Source organism: Haemorhous mexicanus, chromosome 4 (genome assembly GCF_027477595.1).
Source record: "Haemorhous mexicanus isolate bHaeMex1 chromosome 4, bHaeMex1.pri, whole genome shotgun sequence".
NCBI lineage: Eukaryota > Metazoa > Chordata > Aves > Passeriformes > Fringillidae > Haemorhous > Haemorhous mexicanus.
In genome coordinates this window covers 75,318,709-75,340,021 of record NC_082344.1, presented here as the reverse complement: position 1 = coordinate 75,340,021, position 21,313 = coordinate 75,318,709, and the positions used below count along the sequence as shown (strand labels likewise).

The 21,313-nt window shown below is 49.2% G+C and overlaps 1 protein-coding gene across 9 annotated transcripts in view; it reads left to right on the top strand.

The window, feature by feature from the left end:
• The first annotated feature begins 4,160 nt into the window (after window positions 1-4,160).
• The window catches only part of SLC4A11 (solute carrier family 4 member 11), a 100,867-nt gene continuing 83,714 nt past the window's right edge, over window positions 4,161-21,313 (top strand). For 2 of the 9 annotated variants that reach the window (XM_059845470.1, XM_059845467.1), the window contains exon 1: window positions 15,091-15,237. Coding sequence is in view for 4 of the 9 variants with exons in the window: in XM_059845462.1 (XP_059701445.1) it covers window positions 12,815-13,040 (226 nt within the window). In the remaining 5 variants the exon portion in view is untranslated. Of the gene's footprint in view, window positions 4,268-8,143; window positions 8,325-12,572; window positions 13,041-13,129; window positions 14,051-15,090; window positions 15,238-21,313 lie in introns of those variants that run through there. The other 7 variants (XM_059845466.1, XM_059845464.1, XM_059845469.1 and 4 more) reach the window with 7 other exon arrangements.

The following is a 21,313-nucleotide window of genomic DNA, read 5'->3' as shown; positions in this document are numbered from 1 at the left end:
CTTTCCTGGAGCAAGGAAATAATTTCATATTCTGGCACAGGACTGATAGTGAAACACTGAATTCAGAGATAAGAATCACTTGTTTTTCTTCCAGCTCTCCTCTATTAAAAAGGAGTAAAACTCATCAAACCCCCCCTTGTTTTTTACATGACAACCTTTGGGGTTTTCTGGTTTGTGCAGGAAGAATAATCTCCCAGGAGATGATGACCAGACTGGTGTTGAACTGGCTTAATCTTGGAAAACTTCCCTGCTAGTGAGTCAAAATTCCCTTGCACTGGTCCTTTCCTGTTCCTCTGCCTCATGGCACTAAAACATGGCAAAAACTCGTGGCCTACCTGGAATTTTTTCACGGAATAGTTTTCTTTGTAAACCTGCAGGTGATTTCAGGCTTCTTACTTTGGGTATCAAGTGCTTAAAAGTTTCCCTTTCTGCCTTGTAAAGACTGAAAAGGAAGCTGCAAACCTCCAGATCCCTCTGGGACAGATTTTTCCTGTCCAGAAAAGGTTTCAAAAGGCAGATCTAATCTCTCAGCTGGACTAGATGATCATTGTAGGTCCCTTTTGGCTGGAAATACTTTACCTCAGGAATGGTTTGTCCTGCTGGTTATTCTTTCTTCCCTCTCATGGACAAGGGAGGTGTTTGGCTGGAGGAAAAAACCCCTCTGCTGTCAGACTCTGTCACTGTTCAGTGGGAGTCTCTGAATCCCTGCTGCCATCAATAGTCTGTGGCATTTAATGCAAAAATATCATTATAAAGCTACTGAGCTGCTTCTTCAAGGCCTTGAGGGCTTTATTTGTGCCCTTCTCCAGGTGGTGGGAATGCTGCTGATCCAGATTAATTTGAAGAACATGTGCTGGGCCATCAGCATTAGAAGAGCTGGGTTTGGTTAATGTGGCAGTAGGGAGAGTAACTCAGCCCCACTGTTGGGTTGTGCTGCTGGTTTTCATTACTTGTTGCTTTACTCATTTCAGAGTAAAAAATTCCTTGAAATTGCAGTTGGTGTGAAGGGATGGGCTCTCAAACCTGAGACTGGCTCTGTGGGGACTCTGTGCTCTTGGTGAATTCTCCTTCTCCACAAGGACCTGACAGGAGCTGCTGCCCCCATTTCTCCCACCCAGCCCTGTGCTGGTACCTGTGCTTGACACACCCCTTGAAATGTCTCTTGTGCCACATCCTCTCACCAAATATCCCATCCTGGTCCAGGCTCTTGGGTGGAAGCTGGAGGTGTGAAGCTGTAATGGCTTTTTTGGGGTGCTCTGTGCATCCCTGCCACTCATCCCCTCTGTCCCACTGCTGGGGAGGGTGGCACCTCAAGCATTGAGAAGCAGGAGGATTTTCCTGCAGCCCAACTTGAGTTCCATGAGCACCATGAACTCTGAGTCCCCTTTAGCAGTGAGGAAAACCCCACTGGGCTTTGAAGCTGCTTGAGGAACTCGAGGGGCTTTTTATTATTTTTTTTCTTTTCTGTTCTTATGAGTTTGCTGCCAGCAATTGTATGTGCTCAGTGAGATGAAAGTCACCATGCCCAAGTGTGAAGAATCTTCACAACCACATCCCAGAATCTGATCCATTTTTGTGTTAAAAGTGGGAGTTTCAGCTTGTCTGGAAGCTCTTCCAGTTGCTCACAACTTCTCTGTGCTGTAAGTCCTCATGAACCTGCTGCTGAGTCAGTTAAAATCTGCTTTTTTTTTTTTTTTTTTTTTTTTTTTCTTTTTTGCCTGGAAAATGATCTTCATTAGGCTTGTTTTTGTTTCTGCTGCTTCCTCTCTGATTTTGCCTGGTGTGAAGCTGCACTGCTGCCTGGTGCCCTCCTCTTCCTCACCATGAAGGTTTCAGGTAAATATTGATGCCTGTGGATATGTGTGATTTAACTGGATTAATTAGTCAAGGGGCTCTGCATGGCTGGAGTTGAAGGTTATTCCTCATTACATCTTGAGAAGCTGCTGACTGTCCCTGTTTTTTATCTGCTGCTTTCGTTGTGTAATTCTTTATTGCACTCTTACATGACATCATCTGGAGCTGCTGCTCTGGGCTTTGGGCTTCAGAACATGTTCAGCTGAGTCTTGGGCAAGGAGCAGAATTTATTACTAAATCCATTAGAGTTCTGAAAATAAATAACCACCATGCTGAATTCCCTATCACCAGCAGGCTGCCTCCAGCAGCAGTGAAAATATTCACATTGAGTGGCCACTGACTGCCTGAGAGGGGCTGAGGTTGCCAGTGCCTGGAGTCACTGAGGGTTTTTAACTTTAAATTGTGCTCTGCACACACAAAAAAAAAGGTTGGCAAGTGTGTTCTCTACTGGAATCAACAATCTCTTAATGCTCTGAGGCTAAGCTAAGGCTGAAGTCAGCTATTCAGCTGTGGCTCCGTGCAAATCTATTGTGTTTATCTCTGCCCAAGATGTGCTCATTAGGCAGCAGGACTCTTTGTGTAGCTGTAACATCATTTTAAGGGTAGGATTTTCCCAAGATTTTCCCCACAAAGAAACCAGAGCACTGGCAAACCATCTTCTGCTGAATGTCCTCCTCTTCTTCAGTGGCTCCAGTGGCATGGCTGAGCCTCAGCAATGCCACTGTGCTGGACAGGAGGGGCAGCTCTGGTTTCTGTGACAGGGACAGCAGCCAGGGAATGGCTGGAGCTGGGTCAGGGCAGGTTTAGGTTGGAAATCAGGGAAAGGTTCCTTATCCAGAGGGTGCTGGGCACTGCCCAACTCCCCAGGGAATGGGCACAGCCCTGAGGCTGCCAGAGCTCCAGGAGGGTTTGGGCAGCACTCCCAGGGACAGGGTGGGATTGTTGGGGTGTCTGTGCAGGGCCAGGAGCCAGCCTGGATGATCCTGTGGGTCCCTTGCAGCTCAGGATATTCCATATTCTGCCAGGGTTTGCTGTGTCCTGTAAGGATGTGTTGGGTCTCTGGCAGCAGGGAGACACAGCCTGGGCTCTCTGCAGAGTGTGTGACAGCCCCTGTGGGACACAGAGACCCTGAGTCCTGCTGTTAACCAGCCAGGAATGGGGATGTGCTCTGACAAGCTCCATGCAGGGATCTCTGATTGCTACAGGAGGCAAAACTGACACCCAGGTGCTGAAGAGCCAGAGTAGAGCTTGAGCTGCTGCTTGGGAGGTGAATTTCAATCCCACACTCCTTAGGAAATAACTTTTTCCTTTACACCAAAATTGACCACAGTCATTTCTGGTTCAGATTTTGCCCTGGGTGGACTGGCAGTGCTCAGGAGCCTGAGCACAGACTGTGGCTGTAAGAGCAACCACGTCCATCTGCTGCTGCTCCTCTCCCCCCCAGCATCAGAAGGACCTGGAGCTGCTGGAGAGAGTCCAGAGGAGGCCATGGAGATGTTCCAAGGGTTGGAGCCCCTCTGCTCTGGAGCCAGGCTGGGAGAGCTGGGGGTGCTCACTTGGAGAAGGGAAAAATCCAGGGAGAGCTCAGAGCCCCTTGCAGGGCCTGAAGGAGCTCCAGGAGAGCTGGAGAGGGGCTGGGGACAAGGGATGGAGGGACAGGACAAGGGGGAATGGCTCCCACTGCCACAGGGCAGGGATGGATGGGATACTGGGCAGGAATTCCTCCCTGGGAGGGTGGGGAGGCCCTGGCACAGGGTGCCCAGAGCAGCTGTGGCTGCCCCTGGATCCCTGGGATGCCCAAGGCCAGGCTGGATGTGGCTTGAGTCAACCTGGGACAGTGGAAAGTGTCCCTGCACATGGCAGGGGGTGGCACTGGATGGGCTTTGAGGCCCTTTCCAACCCAAACCATTCCATGATTCCATGATCCTCTCTGAGCTGCAGTTCCCTCCTGTGGCTCCTTCCCAGGGGGGAGCTGCTCCCTTTTTGTCTCCTTAAACACCTCCTGGAGGTGGGAGATCTTTACAAATCAACATTTTAGGGCACGAGGAGGGGCTGTGCTCAGGGCAAAGCCTGTGCAGGGAGCACAGTGGTGATGTCTGAGCTCTCAGCCCTGCTCTCATCTCCTGCTCTGGCCGGGGGCAGCACGAGCTGGCTGCAGGCTCTGGCCTAATAAGATCTGCATGTTGGCATGGCTTTGGCCAGGGAGTTTCTGCCTCCAGCTCTGGCACAGCCTGCTGGAGCCTGGCTGCCTTCCCCAGCTCCTGCCACTGCCAGGAGGAAATCACCATCTGGGTGCAATCTGCAGCTGAAGGAGCCTGACCTTCCCAGCAGCTCTTGGTTGAGCACCAGCTCTGCCCTCACCGAGCTCCTTCCCTTGCTAGGGAAAAAGATTGTACAGGAGAGAGACAAAGGAGTGAGTGTTTCCGTACATTTCAATCAAATACAGCTGGTTTTTTTCTTCTCTTTTCTTTTTTCTTCACCTTCTAGTGGGGAGCATGAGCAAGGAGCAGCAGAATATTGCCTTTAGCTTAAAGCTTCAGATTTCTGAGTCTGCTCCTTGTGCAGCTGCCTCCTAAATTCCCCTAATCCCCCTCGTGCTGAAGGGATTGTTGTGCCTTTTCCTGGAGTTGTTTTGGGAATTTCATGGGCTTCTCTCTCTTATTTGGATGAGTTTCTCAGGCGGGGGCAACCTTAAAATATTTGACTCTTAAAGGAAGACTTGTGCTCCCTTTCACCTGGGTGAGCTGATGCTGTTGAGTGTAATATTGATTTGTGCCTTTGAGAGCTGAAAAGGCACCAAAAAGAAGATGGCACTTGCTAAACTCACCTCAAAGTCTCAAAACCTGCTCAAACTGCAGGTCACTGGCTCCCTTGGCCTCTTAACTTAATTCCTTTGATTCCTGAAAGCAAAGCTGGTGCTCCAAACCAGCCTGGGTCTCCTCAGAGCAGCCTGGAATGGGATCCCCACAGCTGCTCCTGTGGCATTCAGCTCCAGGGGAGGGGTCAGAGAGGGCTGAAGGGAGCAGTGGTGGGATAAACACTAAAACCCATGCCAAAAGAGCAGGAATCCGAGGCAGGAGTTACCTGGGAGCTCCCAGCAGGTCGCTGCTCCCTCTGCTGTGCTTTTTTATTGCAGTGTCCTGCAGGTGATGGCAGGAACAGGATGTGGAGCTGGGAAGAAAACTCAGGTTTCCCTTGAGCTGCACTCAAAGCAGCAGGAGGTAGGCTGGGATTTAAGGAGTTCATGATGCAAACAGAATAAAACAACCCAGGCTGCAGGTATGGTGGCACCTCAGTTTTTAATTTGGATCCCCTAAGCAATTTCTTTGCTTTTGTTTCAAGTCTTGGCCGTGTCACAGCTTGGGAATCCCAGTGCTGCTTCATGAGGATGGGATAAGGGTTTCTCTGCAATGCTTGGGTCCACCTAGTGTTACTTTCTGTGTCCAGGCTCTTGCAGCCTCCAATGTGAGGCCACCAGAAAGGAAAAAAAAAAAAAAAAATTAAAAAAAATCAATCAGAGTCTTGGAAAAGCATCCTGCTAAAAAGCAAATACACCTGGCATCTGTCCCTGCCTTGGAGGGAACCCAAGTATCTTCTGCTGGGATACTTGGCTGATCCTGCTGGACCAGGCAAGCAGGTCCTGTATGATCTGGTTGTGAAGCAAAAATCCACTTCCCGCTGGTTTCCAGCCACAAACCAGCCTGGCTACAAAGAGCTGCTTAATGCCAACCAGTCAGTCAATAAGAGAGGAAAATGAACTTCTGCCTGGGAGGGAGGTTGGCTTTGTGCATAAAGTTAAGAACCTGCTGGAGGGGAATGTTGGGATGAGGCTCCTCAGCAGCTGATGGGCTTGGGGAAGGGTGGAACTGCTGCTCCTTGGATCCAGCTGTCCCTGGGTGACTGTGCTTGGCTGTAGCAGTGGAGAATGTCTGCAGAGATCAGGTCTGGAGAGCTGGGATAGAGCAGGGAGAGCCAGACACTGCAGTATCTGATGTCCCCTCTGGTGCCTGGCATCGTGGCAGATAAGCTGATACCCTCCAGAAAATGTTACTGGTGGGGGGCTAAGATTTCCACCATGGGACAGGCACTGCTTTAATGACAATTTATCATCATGGGGAAATATGGTTTGGTGTACTAAAAGGGAGTTAATAGGGCCAAGTTTTCTACCATGAGCTCAGAGCCCACAGGATGCAGGACTGGAAGGGACCTCAAAACTCCTGGAAGAGACTTCCTGGCCCTGGGAAGTTGTCCCTGCATGCTGTCATGAATTCCACAGTCCTTCCTGGTTATCCTCTTCAGGAGGAGCTGGCAAGGTGACCCCTGGGGACACTGGGCTCCCTCTCAGCGGGTGCAGCTGCCATGTGCTCAGTGTGAGCACAGTTAAATGTTGTATTCAACATGCACAGTTTAAACCACTCAAACATTCACTTCCTCAATAAATGCATCTTCCAAACCAACATAACTGGATTAAAACCAAATCCCCCCACTTTTTTTTTCTCTTTTTGGTGATGTCCTGGTTTAGGGATAGAGTTGATTTTTTTTTTTCCTCAGGTGCTGGTAAAGTGCTGTGTGTTGGATTTAGAATGAGAATAATGCTGGAGTAATAGCTTTAACCTTCAGCTTTTGACAGGGAGTTTCCCACCTCAGTTCAAATAATGTCAAATGCTTTCCTGGGTGATTTGGGTTTTTTGGATGTGGTTTGTTATTCAGAGGATGGGGAAGGTTCACTCAGGATGTGCTGCCTGTACACCAAGATCTGTAGCAATCAACAGCCAAGATGTCAATAGGATTTCTTTAAACCTTCTTCACCCCTCATTTCCAAATATCCAAATTTTGCAGCTGCCCCTGGATCCCTGGAAGTGCCCAAGGCCAGGCTGGACAGGGCTTGGAGCAACCTGGCCTAGTGGAAGGTGTCCCTGCCCGTGGCAGGTGGGGTGGGACTGGATGGTCTTTAAGGACCCTTCCCACCCAAACCATTCCAGGATTCCCAAATTGCTGTAGCTGGATCAGATGAGACCCTTCTGGAAGAAAGAAAAATCAAGAAATGGAGAAACAAAACAGTCCCAGTTCAATCTTTAGGCTATAAAAACTTAAATGTGCCTGGTTTTTCCTAAAGCTGCAGGTTGCTTTTTTCTGTACCTGCTTTTCAAACTTTGTTGTTGCTGCTTGGTTTGTTCAAGAACCTCAAGCTCCCTCGCTGTGCTGAGCCCCAGGGATTTATTTTGACCCCCAGCTGGTTGGTTTTGACTCCAAAGTGCCTGTGCCAGGTGATTTCAGAGGAATTTTGAAGTGCCAGAGAAAACCAGTGTGGATGATGGGACCCCACGGTGTCCATGAGCACACCTGATGGGAGAAGCAAGATTTGTCAGTGCTGTGCTTTTCCCTGCTCTGAAGTTATGAACATCATCTCCCCTGCCAATGCTTCCAGCAGCCTGCATCCCTGGAAAAGGGAATCCAGATTTCATTTTGCATTGAAGGAAGGGCCTCAATGCAGGGCCTGGTGTGCTGGAATAAGGGAGGATGGTTTTAACCTGAAAAATTAAGATTTTTCATTGAAAGGAAGAGCCTCAATGCAGGGCCTGTTGTGCTGGAACAAGGCGGGGGATGGTTTTAACCTGAAAAATTAAGATTTAATTTTTCATTGAAGGGAAGAGCCTCAATGCAGGGCCTGTTGTGCTGGAACAAGGTGGGGGATGGTTTTAACCTGAAAAATTAAGATTTAATTTTTCATTGAAAGGAAGAGCCTCAATGCAGGGCCTGTTGTGCTGGAACAAGGTGGGGGATGGTTTTAACCTGAAGGATGCATGTCCATATAGATATGAATTAATATTAGGAAGGATTTTTCCAATAAGAGGGTGGGAGGCCCTGGCCCAGTGTGCCCAGAGAAGCTGTGGATCCCTGGAAGTGCCCAAGGCCAGGTTGGACAGGGCTTGGAACAACCTGGGCTGGTGGAAATTGTCCCTGCATGGCAGGGGCTGGAACTGGCTGATCTTTGAGGTCCCTTCCAACGCAATATATTATATAAAAAATGCCCCGTCCCCTCCGGGCTCCCCGAGGAGGGGTGTGCGGGCAGGAGGTGCCTTGGCGGTGTCGCTGTCCCCGCCGGGGCCGCGGGCGGGCTCTAGGACCCGGCCGGGTGTGACACCGCCTGTCCCTTCCCCTCCCAGCCGCGCTCCTCGCTCGGGACTTTCTCCAGCTTTTTTTTTTTTTTTAATTATTATTATTTTATTTAATTTTTTTTTTAATTGGCGCGTGGAGGGGGGGTGAAAACCCAGTTGTCTCTCTCTCTCTCTTTTTTTTTTTTTTTTTAATTATTTATTTATTTTCGGCGGGGGAAAATAAATAAAGAAGTTCTGCCCCCCTCCCCCGTCGGCGGCGGGCGCGGGGAAGGCGAAGGCGCGGCGATGCTGCGGACGGGATGAGCGGCGCGGCCATGGCAGCCCGGCGGCTCTTCCACCTCCAGCCCTGCGGTGAGGGACAGGGCTCCGGGGGGCTCGGGGGGGACCGTGGGGACCGGGCTGTCCCCCTGCTACCCCCGCTTGCCACCCCGGCTTCTGCTTGTTGCATCAGCGCAGGGGTCGCGGCGGGATGCGGTGGGCTTGCAGGGGGGATGTGTTCTGGTTTTCCCTCTTGGGATCGGGGGTGAAAAATCTTCACTTTGCTTGAAGGTTGTTTTTTTTTTTTTTTCTCTTTTTTTTTTTTTTTTTTTTTTTTTTGGTGTGTTGGTGACACTCCTAAAGTTGAGCTGCTTGGGCAGAGCGGGATGTTCCAGCCTCGGGGATGCGGTGGGACAGGAGGACAGAAGGGAAAAGGAGCGATGGAAAGTTGGGGTCTGCCTGTTCTGGGGGGGTTTTATGCCCCGTTTTTACTTTGACTTGTTTGCAGCCAGCATGGGGCGGAGGGCACGCTGTGGTGCTCAGCTCTGCCGAGCGGATGAGGTTGCCTGACTTCGTGTTGGTGTAAAAACCGCAATAAAAAGGAGGGGAGGGAAAAAAAAAAAGGCAGAAAAAGCGAAACTTCAATGCTAAGAGTTGGGGCAGTTGTGCGTGCTGGGAAAGACCCCCCAGCAAGGACTAAATGTGAAATGCGGGGGGGAGGAAGGGTTTAAATGCACTCGGGAGGTGGCTGTGTGATTTCGGGGGAACTTTCGGAGTTATTTCGTGCGGTGTCTCCCCGCTGCCCTGCAGAGGAAGCGCTTCCTTCACCGGCATGGCCGCGGCAGCGCTGGGTGACACCGGCTGAAGTGACAGGGACCGCTGCAGGGACTTCTGTGTTGGACCAGAAGTGACTGTAGGTGGCACAGCAGCTTTGTCGCCCGTGCTGTCCCCGGACCTCCGGTGAGGATCGGTGTTCGGGGAGGGTTTCTGCCTCCGGAGCTTTCCCCGCTCCGGGTTAAAGGAAAAGTTTTCATTTAGAGCTGATGTTCTGCCTTAGAGCTCGGCTCTGCTGCTTTTTCACGGCCGTGTTGGCATTCTGGAGACCTGGTGGTGCCTGCAGGAATAGAAAATCACAGAAAGGTTTAGGCTGTCCTGCAGGAGTCGAAAATCATAGAAAGGTTTGGGCTGTGCTGCAGGAATAGAAAATCATGGAATGTTTTGGGTTGTCCTGCAGGAATAGAAAATCATAGAAAGGTTTGGGTTGTCCTGCAGGAATAGAAAATCATAGAAAGGTTTAGGCTGTGCTGCAGGAATAGAAAATCATCGAAAGGTTTGGGCTGTCCTGCAGGAATAGAAAATCATAGGAAGGTTTGGGTTTTGGACCTTAAAGTCCATCTCATTCCAGCCCTGCCAGGGGCAGGGACACCTTCCACTAGGCCAGGTTGCTCCAAGCCCTGTCCAGCCTGGCCTTGGGCACTTCCAGGGATGCAGGGGCAGCCACAGCTTCTCTGTGTGGATTTGCACATGGAGAATCCTCATGGAATTTTCCCCTTTGCCCCGAGTTGCTTCAGTGTTTGCAGGATTTCTCCTGGATTGTCTCTAGGTGTGAGCGCAGCCTTGTCCGTCCTCTGCCAAATTCCTGCTCCTCAAGTGCTGCAGCACGGGATAAAGTGCTTGACCCAGGATTGAGTAAATCCAGCTGTGCCTCACCTGGGTTGCTGCTCTTGGGTTTGTGGCTGCTTTTTTGGGGTTTTTTTGAGAGGCTGAAACAGCGAGGCAACACTTTGAGTCCTGTCTGCACAGCAACCTCAGTGATTGCCACCCCCCCTGCGAGCCGCGCGTCGCCGCTTCCCGGCTATAATCGGGATTTGTTGGCTAATCCATCTCAGCCAGAGCCCTCCAGTTTTGAAATATCTGTGGCTTTTGTACAGTTGGTGCTCCCTAAGAATGATGGACCGCAGAGGAAGTTCCCCTCCGGCTCTCCTGTTGTTCCTTGGCAATTTGAATGCTTCAGCTTGTTTAAATAAATGCAGATAAAAAGAAGGGTTGGGGTTTTTTAACTGGAGCCCTTGCTTGACCCACCCGGTGGCATAAGATATCTGTGTGTAAGCTCAGAGTGGCTTGACTTCTAGTAAAGCTGTAGTAAATCATTTGAGGCTGTAAACATTTATTAAAACAAGCTTTATTTTTGTGTTGAGTCAGTGTGAAAACAAAGATGTCTTGGGTTTCAAAGGGAAAGGATCCGCAAGGGAAGTTTTCTGCGCTGGCTTAAAGGAAAGTGTCAGTGAGAAGTTGGATATTTCAGCAGAAGGGAGCTGAGGTAAGAGTTAGGGTCAGATTTTAGCTTCAGAGTTGGAATTTAATCCAGAATTATCAGACTTAGCCTGGTGCTGTTCAATTTGCCTGCTTGTTGTTTGGTTTGATCTTTCTTGCAGGAGGCAGCTGAGGTAAGAGTTAGGCTCAAGGTCAAGCTTTAGTTGCAAAGTTGGATTTTGGTCCAGAATTACCCAGCTTAGCCTGGTGCTGTTTTATATGCCTGTATAAGACTAAAACCTCCAGTTCTGTCCTGGCAGAACTCACTGATGCTCTGCATAGGTACTTTATGCTTAAGGACAGGTGTTAAATCCCATTAACTGGAGAAAGCTGCTTTTTTTGGGTTTTATTTTAGTAATTCTAATACTGTGCTGTGATTGAGGTGTCTCTGGGAAGCCACAGGGTTGCCAGAACCTTTCTGTTGCAGTAGGCTGGGTGGCACTTGAGTTACCTCCTCCTAATGTGGACCACTTCTGGAGAAGTCCTGGTACCTTGTGTAGGATTGCCCTGGGAGCAAACAAAGCCTGGGTCACTTTAATAACTCATCATCATCACTGTGGAGGTGTTATCTACCATCTAAATATGCAAATCCTTGTCAAGACATCCAGTGCAGGTTAAATCCAAGCTGCCTTTGCTATTCCCATCCAAACTGGGATGCAGTGTGGTTAAAAACTGGGAATGCCAAGGCAGGTCCTCAAAGTTCATCCTTACTTGAGTCTGAGCAGTGTTGTGTGACTTGTGCAGTTTGCAGAGCAGCTCCTTCAGCAGTTTGTGCTGGGACCTGGCGATGCTGAAAATCAAGTTTTGTTTTTTATTCCTCTTTTTTAGTGGAAATACAACTTCCTAACTCTGCTCTGGGCAGAGCTCCCCACGGAGGCTGTCTGCAGAGCACGGTGACACGCTGGCCCAGAGCACAGCACTGAGGGCTCCTGCATCTGTCAGTGCTGGCTGTGCCATCAAAGGGCTTTGCTGTCACTCACTGCTCCACGGGTTCATCTTCTCCCTCTTTCTAAATTCATCCCTGGCTCTGACTCCCAATTAAAACCAGCAGGACTGAGGGCTTCACTCTACCTCTGCTGCTGAAGGAGGTTCTGAGCTCTGAGCTTGGGTAGGGAATCTGATGAGATTTGGGTAGGGAACAAAGCAAGAGTAGTGCCAATCCTCAGAGATTTGCTGAGAGAGTGCAAGAACACGGGGAGAAAAACATGTAAAACAAGGCACTGGAGTGGTTTACAGTTTATGCAGGTGTTGGGTGAGGACTCTCCTTCCCCACATGTCCTTTGGGGTTCCCCAGCTTTGAAGGAGCTGATGGAAGTGGCAGGAGAAAGGCTGGTGGGGCTGTGGTGGGATGGATGCCAGCAGTGCTGAGTGGGGGCTGTGCTGGGCAAAACTACGATTTGAAGCTGGTGGAGAGAAGATCTCAGCTGGTCAGTGCTGAGAACTGGGCAACCTTTGTCTCAAGGTGTTCAGCTGGGCAAACAGTGGAGGTGGAGTTGTTGCTGGGTAGAGTGGAGTTGTTGCTGGGTGTTGCCCTCTGAGAGGGGCTCAGCAGTGGAAATTAGGAGAACAGCTCAACTTGGGAGGAGGATGAGGTGACCTTCCTCTCCTCCTGGTGCTGGGGCAGGTGCTGGCACCCTGCAGTGCCCCCTGGGACGAGCCACCCCGCGGGATGAGGTGTGAGGCACCAGGTTTATTCTCCTTTTCCTCTGCCATCTCCTTTTCCAGGAGTTAAATGCCTCTTCCCCCTGCTCTGAGCCTAATTGCGTCCCCAGGGCTTAACACGCGTGTGTTTGTTTTATTCAACGTGTTGGCTGTTCCCACCGGAACAGGCTGATTTTTCTAGTTTTTTTTTTTTTAAGGGATTGGACTTTTTTTTTTTTCTTCTTTTCTTTTTTTTTTTTTTTTTTTGCTTATTGTGCACAACAAGCTCCTGCACAAGATATTCGTTGCGGGAGGAGGTTGGGAGGGGGGGAGGAACTGTAGTAATGCCAATACTTCTTGAATATTATAAACCTGCCTTATCAGCCCGACGCAGAGCTGGAATTTGTCTCTTCCTGTGCTGCATCTCTGCTTTCTGAGAGGGGCGTTTAAATACAGGCTGGAGACGCTGCCTTGCCAGTGTGCTCTGCTGGGCTCTGACAGCAGCAGCGGGGCTGCTCCGGCGTCTTTGGGGTTTCTTTTATTACTCTTTTTTTTTTTTAATTATTATTATTTTTGCACTAAATCCTTTGGGAAAAAGGAACTTCTCTGGGAGAAGGCTCTGAGACTGCATGTCCCAACAGTACGCGCTGCAGGAGGCGAAGGGAGACGCGGTTTGCTTCGTTCCTGGCTCTCCTCTCTTCTCTGTCCTGATGGAGCCTGCATCCTTCTGCTACCCCCGGCTCACCTTCCTGCGCTCGCCCTACGGCCAGTTCGGGGCCAGCGCTGGCTCTTCCCAGGATTTGGCCCCGTGGCCGCAGCGTTTGGTGCAGCAGAGGTGGAGCAGGCCGGTGGATGGTGCGTGCCCAGGGTTTGGAAGGGTTGGGACAGGGCAGCAGAGCGGCCCAAGTGGGGTTTGAGGAGGGTTTGGAGATGGGAGGCAGCGCAGGTGGGAGCTGGAGGATGGCTGGTGTGGTTGTGGTGATGCTGTCCTGGTCGCACAGCTTGGCATCTCCACCAAGCTCTGGTCTCTGCTACACCCGGGGAGAGCTGATAAACAACCTCAGCGTGGAAAAAAATTAAAAATAGAAACTGATCTGAGCCAGGCTTTTGTTTCCTGAGCTTGTTCACTTGCTGAAATGGATCCGGCGCCGCGTGAAACCTGAAATACCTGCTGGAGGCTCAGCGGGCTCGGTTCACCTTTGGGGTTGTGATGCTGTCAGGTATCCTCTAAACTGTTAGTGAAGGTATCAGGTGTGGGGATACAGGAAGGTTTGAAGATGCTCTGTGCAGGTTTGTCTCAGTATGAGGAGTTACCTTAAAAATTCCAGCTTGGTTCAAATCTTGCTTTAATGTAATATGGGGAGCTTGGTGAATCCTGCTGGTTTAGGAGCTGAGCTCTGTAAGTGCTGATCCTAAGGATGGGAGTCTCAACTTCTTATAAAACTTTTTTTGGGGAAGATGTCTGATGTTGTATTGCCCTGATTTCTCTTTAAAGGTGGAGCAAGGAGTTGGACTGGAGACCTCCAGGGGTCTCCTCCACCCTCAAACACTTTCTGAACCACAGCTCTACCTCCTTAGCATCTTATTGCCAGTCTGTGATGTGCCTTACCTGGAAAAGCTCGTCAGGTGGCATGGCAAGGGAAAAAAAAAAAAAAATGGAGGAGACTGGCTGAGCAGTCTCAGCAGAGAAAAGGCGTGGGAGGTGTTTAAAAACACGCTTTGCCTGTGGTTCTGTGCAGAGGAAACGAGCCTGGGGCAGGGCCTGGGGATGGGGGCTTGGGGCTGCCTCTGCTGAAGGGATGCCCCTTCCCCAGCCGGGTGCTGCCTCCCCTTGCTGTGCTCTGGGAAGTGTTTGCTGCCTCCTGGTAAATATCATCACCGGGAATTTTTTTACTGAACTCACAGGGATTGTCAGAGTTACTGTAGTAGGGGAGTGATCCAGCCTTGCCAGCATTTGGATAATTTGCTGTTTATTTCTGTCTTAGTCTTTTAGGGTTCTGCCTTTTCTGAGTTGATGTTGCTTTGGGGAGGTTTGTTGTTGTTGTTGTATTTTGTTGTTGTTTGTTTGTTTGTTTGGCCAGCTTAGACCATTCCTCTGGGGTTTAGTCTCTGGGGGAGGCTTGGCTTATTGTGCTGAAAATCTGGAATTGTAAGGGAAGTGAAGCAGTGTAGAATAGGCTGGAGCAGGAGGAGAGGATGTAGCATCTTCCCTCCAAAGCTTTTTAGGCACCTCATGGTCCAGCGCTGGGCACCCAGGCTGGGATTTAAGTCCCCTCGGATGAGGTGAGGTCTTTCAGCTCTAATTTCTGCAACTTGCTGCTGGAGAACAGACTTGCTGCCCTGTTTCTCATTCCACTGCATGCATGCATTAACCCTTGCACTGCTGCTGCCGTGCAGCTGAGCTGGATGAAGCTCCCAAGCCCGGCAGGCACGGCAGCTGTATCTTTAAGGAATTTGCTCTATCTCCCTCTCAGCAGCAGGTTTTTCCCCCACCTCCTCCTCTTTTTTTCATCCTCTGGCTTTCCCTGTACTTCTCTCTGTAAGGTACAGCATCTTCTCACTTCAGCTCTGGCTGGCACAGAGCTTTTTTTCTTTTTTAAGGAGGCACAGGAGCTTTCTCCATCCTGCATCCAGCAAAACTCTCCGGAGCGCTGGGTCGCTTTAACTACTCTATTTCTGCTCTTGGAGGCAAACAGCTCTGAGAGGTGGTGGGATCTGGGTGGCTGCAGGAGGAGACAGCCCCAAATCCTTGGCTGGGGCGGTGGTGGCATGTGCAGAGGTGCTGCCCAGGTGTGGGCTTGGCAGAGCTGGGCTGGAGGTGTCCATCTGGGAGCTAATGGGTCGCGCTCTCACTCCACCCATCCGCCGCTCGCCAATTGGAAGTGAGGGACAAAGATGCTCTGGATGGATTCATGTTGGAGCCAGTGAAAAAGCAGGAGCCGGCTCTGCCTCGGCCACCTGAGCGAGTGGCCTTTGGGGACAAGTGCTGGTGGCTGGGGGGAGCATCCTGAGGGGAGCAGAGGTATCTCTCTCTCTCGGAGAAGTAGTGCAGGTAAGTTGTGGTCTTAACCCCCCCCTCCAGACTGAAGTGCTGCTGTTGCTGGGTGATGCATTTGGTCAGGAAATCTAAAAAAGCAGCTCTGCCAGCTCTTGAATTATTTAATTCACTAAAGTAAGGCAGTGCTTGATGTATTTTCTATGGGCTTTGCTCTGCTTAGTGATGATAGCTATTGCCTGTGCTGGGTGTCTCTGTGTTTAAGGATGGAGAATGCCTTTTGAATTCCATTTAAATTAACCAGAGCGCTGGCTGTCGGGGTTTGAATTTAGTTTCAAGGTATGCATGGGGAGATGAGCACTGAAGAGCTTCTCTGTTCTGGTTTTTCTCCTAATTAATGGCAGATCATCCTCCCAGCCTGTCAGTGAGCTTTACATAGAGCTGTTTCACTTGGGGGAAGTGCAGTGCTGAGTGGAGACAAAATCATGTATGTGGTGTGTCTGAAATGTTCCCAAACATCATCCCTGGTGCTGTAGCCGTGGAAGCCTCGTGGAGGAACCATAAACAACATCCTAATGAAGAACATTATCTCACAGCTTGTCAGTCTGCAGTTATTTCATCACTGGACTGGGGCATTTTAATTTTGGATTGATGATGGACTGGAAAATGGGATCTGGTGCTGCTGCTTCTCCCCCAACCTGTGTTGTTGTTGTTGTTGTCACTGATGTTGTTTTATGGCTCCCAAACATGGGAAACTGCATGGGGTGATTTGTGTTGTCCTGCTGAAGCTGGTGGGAATTGCAGACCCTGTTTCTGAGGCTGCAGAGTGCAGCTCTGTGGCCATTTGGGGATCCTTTGGGCTGTTCTTGCTTCTCGTGGCAGAGGCAAATTTTTCTTTCTGCGTCTTGATGAGAAGCACAGCTGAAAATGTGTTTGGTGGTCAGGTAGCTGGGTTCAGTGCTCTGCTTCTGTTTGCAGTACACACCTTGGGTTTGGCCTGACTTCTGGTTTTCTGTGGGTTAGATCTGTTCCATCCAGTGCCTTTTTGGGGGGTGGTGGTGGGAAGGGATGCAGGAACAACTTTGCTGTAAAAGCTTGGCTCAGCCACTGCTGCCTTTCAGCAGCTGTTTTCATTCCTGGTGGCGATAAGATAGCAGGGGCAAAAAAACTTTCTAGAAATTCACTTTGTTCCAAAACATGACCCTGGTACCCTGGAGGAGCGAGGGATGTTGAGAGTGAGACTGGTGGTGCTGCAGCATCTCTGCCACTTAACCCCCAAGAAAGGCTTATTCCCACCAGTTTACTCCTCCCTGCTGCTTAATTTTTAATTTTTTTTTTAATTTAAACCCCTCCAGGGAGCAGCTCCCACCCTCTGAACAGCCCCAAGTCAGTGAAATGTTGTCACACTGTCTCTTAACCATTTTTGCATGATTTACACAGTGCCACTGCAGATCAGTGGCAGGTGCTGGCCTCTGGAAGACCTGCCTGTACAAAGAAGGCATTTCAGCAGAGAAAAAGATCTCAGGCATCTTTTAAAATCCATTTTCAACCCTAACCAAGGTTTGGGGCTGTTGCAGTATCTCTTTTTCTTTTGGATTAAGAGTGATGAGGCTTCTGATAGGGCCCTGCAAGGGAAAGAGCTGCCTGAGAAGCTGTCAGTAAGAGTTAATGCTTTCTAAATTATTTAAATGTTTCAGGAAAAGTCTGCTGAAGAGCCTCAACTGGCCTGATCTCGGGCCTTTGCCAGCTTGTGGCGTCTCTGGAGGTGTTTGCTGTCTCTTCTCTCCATGTAGTGCTTAAGCAAGAAATCCTTGCAAGACTTAAATCACTTTTTAGAGGGTTCAACAAAACAAAACCTCCCAAAACCTGTAAAAAACCCCCAAAAAACCAAAGTAAAAAGGGGGAGAATAGCCAGAATAGTCCATGAGCCAAATCCCAAAGTGTTGTTGGTGCCTTGCTGCTGAAATTGTCCTGCTCACCTGTGAAATGCTGGCCAAGAAATCCAGTGGATGAGGAGTGGATATCCTGCATGACTCTGGATGTGCAGGGTGGCTTCCTCTTGCAGCTCACCTCTGGGAGGCAGCCTCGGATATTAATTGTTTGGGTGGGCTAGATTGTGATGAGTCAACCTGGAGAACGTGCTCCTGCTAAATCCAAACAGCTTTTTTTTTTTTGGTTTGGGTGGGGGGGAGGTCTCTGGGAGCTGTCACTGCTGCACCCAGTGACTCTTTATTAGCTGGTTTTATTGCAGTGGGTGAGCTGGAGGAAGCTGAGGAGGGGAATTGTTCAGTGCAGTGAGGAGAAGGCTTTGAAAACAGCCACGTCTGATCCCTGAGCCTGTGTGTGGGTGGGTGTTTGCCTGGCAGGGAGCAGGCAGGAGGATGCTTCCTGCTTTATCCCTTCAATATGATGCTTTATTTTTCCCAGCCAGCCACTGTGAAAATGAGTTCTGGGGTTTCATTTTCCACAGTGCCCCGTGGCATAACTTAAAACCTCCCCACATTCCCATCCTCAGAGGAATATCCAGCTCCTTGCAAATAATCCATGGTTTGAGCCCTGAGTGCCTGCTGAGCCTCAAAGCCATGGAGTTGTGTTTTCTGCCTGGACCAGGACTGGGATGTCATCCCACTCTGCTGGAGGACACTGTTTAGATAAATCCATGAAGCAAAACTTTATATCCAAGTGACTCAGGATAGCCCTGGAAATGTCAGAGGACTGCTTTGTGTTCTCCAAAAATCACAGAAATGGGACATTTCCAAGGGGTGTGATGTTTAGTTTAGATAATCCAGACTTCTGAGTCCTAAAAACAGGGATCTGGGGGAATGAAACCCTGCTGGGAAACAAAGAAATGGTGAAAATCCTTTGGGGTTACTTCTGGTGAGGGCATAGGGGAATAAGCAGCACATCAGTGCACCTCTGGGCAAGAGGAGCATGTTAAACATAAAGGGAGCTTTGAAGAATTATTTAACACAAACATTCTCTCCTGTAAGGTTTTCTAGAGGATGTGTTTATACATCAGGAGGGCAAAGCCAAAGCCTGTGTCCCTGCAGGTCTGAGTCTCTGGGCTGGAACAATAATTTGCCATCACATTGGGGCTACTTAAAAGCACCTTCCTCCTCAGTGTCTGCTCTGAGCAGCACTTCATCTTCCAAAAGTTTACTGGGGTGAAGAGCTTCAGAGTAGATTTAAATCTTTCTGAGGCATGGCTATTTCCTAAACTGTTTTCAAGACCTCCTGAGTTGATTTCTTGTAGGTATTTGCATGCAAATGATGTTTAAATCAACCCATTTAGGTAAAAATCTGCAGTGAATATCCCTGTTTTGTTGCCCAGTGATGCCAGGCACCCTTCTGCTGCCTTTGTTAGATCTCCAGGTGTGCTGGGCATTTTTTCCCTACAGGGGCTGTGGTTTTCCTCCCAGCCTCATGAGGAGGAGGAGGAGGATGAGCTGAGGAAGGTGAGGGGCAGCAGATGCAGGCAGAGGAGAGCTGCCCTCCCTGTGGGTACCAGCTGCCCTGTGGGCATTGCCCACTCCTTGCTCTCCCCCTGGTGTTTTTGGGAGCTGTGTTGGGAGGATATTTTGCTGTCTGTGATGGGTGGAACTGGGGGGAGCAGGATCCCAGCTGGTGCCTGTGGAGCTGGCTCTGTCCTTGCAGAGCCCTTCCCTGCAGCCCTGGCACTGAGCTGGGCAGGGATAGAGCTCTGCTGGGCCTTGGGAAGGGAGGATTATCCCCCTCAGGCTCTACTGGGGATGGATGTGTGGCTGCACTGACAAAGGACAGCCAGGCTGCAAAGCTGTGCCTAACAAGACTCTAAGTTGATCTTGACTCAGCCCTTCAAGAAAAAACTCCCTGGGACTCCCAGTGTGGATATTCCCCATTTGATGACTTACAAAAGGTCTTTTTTCCCCTCTGGAATTTTGTCTTTGATGTTTTCCTTTGCCTTTATCCATGCTTTTTAGGGAAGGGTCTGTGTCAGGCAGCATCAGACACCATTTCCCAGGCACTTTCCTTTCCAAGCATCCCTCACTGATCTCACACTTGAATTACAGTGGTCAGTTTGGAAACCCTGACTTCTGTGATTCTTTTTTTTTTTTTCTTTAATTTTTTTGGTCACACCTCTCTAGGCATGGAGAAAAACAAGTGAAATCTCCAGCTCTTGTCCTCCTGTCTGTCAGTTGTGATTGCCCAGAGCAGCAGCACAGGGGCATATTCCAATCTCTGTGCCAGCAGGAGCTTTGCTCTCACCAGCCTTTTCCAGCTGAATTAGGTGGAGCAGTGGGAAGGAATCAGCTGCTGAAGGTGTAGATAGAAATGAGAAGTGGCAACTTGAGCCAGAATAGCTTTTTGCTTGCTGCTGTCCATTAATTCTTGCTGACTTGGGTGGTTTGAAATGATTTGCAGGGAATGTCTCCACCAAGGGCCTGTGCTGCTTGGTTCTTCTTCAAAATTCCTAGAATCTCTTGTTTTAGGAGCACAAGAGAGGCTCTGTTGGAGAAAAACTGTGATATTGACATATTTGGAGCCAGTCATCTCAGCTGTGATCAGATTTGCTGCCTGTCAAGCTCCTGTCCTCTTCTGCTGTGATGCAGTTGTGTTACCAAAGGAGTTGGAGGCTTCCTCATCCTCCTCCTGTTGAGCTCTTGCTGCACACTGAGATTTTTAAACTCCATTTCAGTCAATGCTCCACATAATTAAAAAATTCCTTCTCTGCTACAGGTATTCCCTGAGGTATAATTTCCTCTGTGTGTGATTTTTCTCTGAAGTCTGGCTTTCTGCTGACGTTGGGTGGAGAAGGGGAGCAGCACCATTTGGTTATTGGGTATTTAAAGGACATAAATTGTGATTCTCTCCTTGCTCCAAATTGCAGGAACCTGAATGCAGATCCCAATCCCTTGTCCTGGGATGTTGGGGTGGAGAGAGCAAATAATAAGAATTTATTAAGAGTTTAATATTGAACAGCAGGACTGGGGAGCTTTGGATGGGGGAAGCTGCATCATCTTCCACCAGCTTGAAGCCTTGGATGAGACCCTGAATTTGTCCAAGCTGGAATTATCCCTGGATCAGTTTGAGGGGGTGCAGCTTGACTGTAACATTCCTCATTTTTGCATTCAGTGAACTCCTGGAGTCAGCTGGAAGTGGCCAAAACCTTGCTGCAAAGCTGAAGTCGTGCATGTCTTCTGGGAAGTGGATTTCTTTCCAGTTACCCATCCCATTTCTGCCCAGTTCCCAGTTCTCTGACTGGCCAGCTCAGTATGATGCAACAATTGCTAATTCTTCCTGGGAGGAAAAGGGCAAAGTCTGAAGGCTTTTTCAGCACAAAACAAGTGATTTTTGTGGTGTCTTCTCACTCCCAGGCTGACGTGTTTTGCTTTAGCAGCTTTGAGGCAGGACATTGCACGTGCTGAATCTGAGAATTGTCCTCAGAGCTCCAGCCAAAAATGGTGGAAATTGAGGTTGTTGAAGAAGCTGTGGCTGCCCCATCCCTGGGAGTGTCCAAGGCCAGGTTGGATGGAGTTGGAGGAGCTTGGTCTGGTGGAAGGTGTTGGAATATGGGGTTGGAACTGGATGGTCTTTAAGGACCCTTCTAGCACAAACCATTCTGTAAAACTGGGGTATTGGAGCACACCCTGACTAAAGGATAATGAAGCTACATGATGTTTTCTGGTCAGAACTTTGGGCTAACTAAATTTTCCAGATGTACAAGTTGCCCATGTTTACAGACTGCCCAAGAACTGCCAATATTAAAGGACCTGTAAATAAAAAAGCTCTTCCCCAGTACCTCTTTCAAACTGGTGTTGTCTCAAAATAAACTCCAATTAACTATCAAGGCACTAGAATTTTTAGAGATTTAAGCCAAAAAAAAGCCATAAGTGCCAAAGGCTGTTTCAGTACTTGTAGAAAGCTTTTGCAGAGCTGTGTTTCACTTCAATATAAGGCTTGTGCTGCAGAGGGCTGTTTATTTGGAAGATGCCAGCACCAGAACATTGTAATTGAGTTACCCAAGTATCCCGAGAATGTGTTTTTATTCATAATCCTCCAGTATTGCAAGGCTCAAGGGCTAACTTTAAAACAAGAGAGTCAAAATAGGTTATTAGTTGGAGATGCAGTATGCACAGGAATTTAATAATGGAGG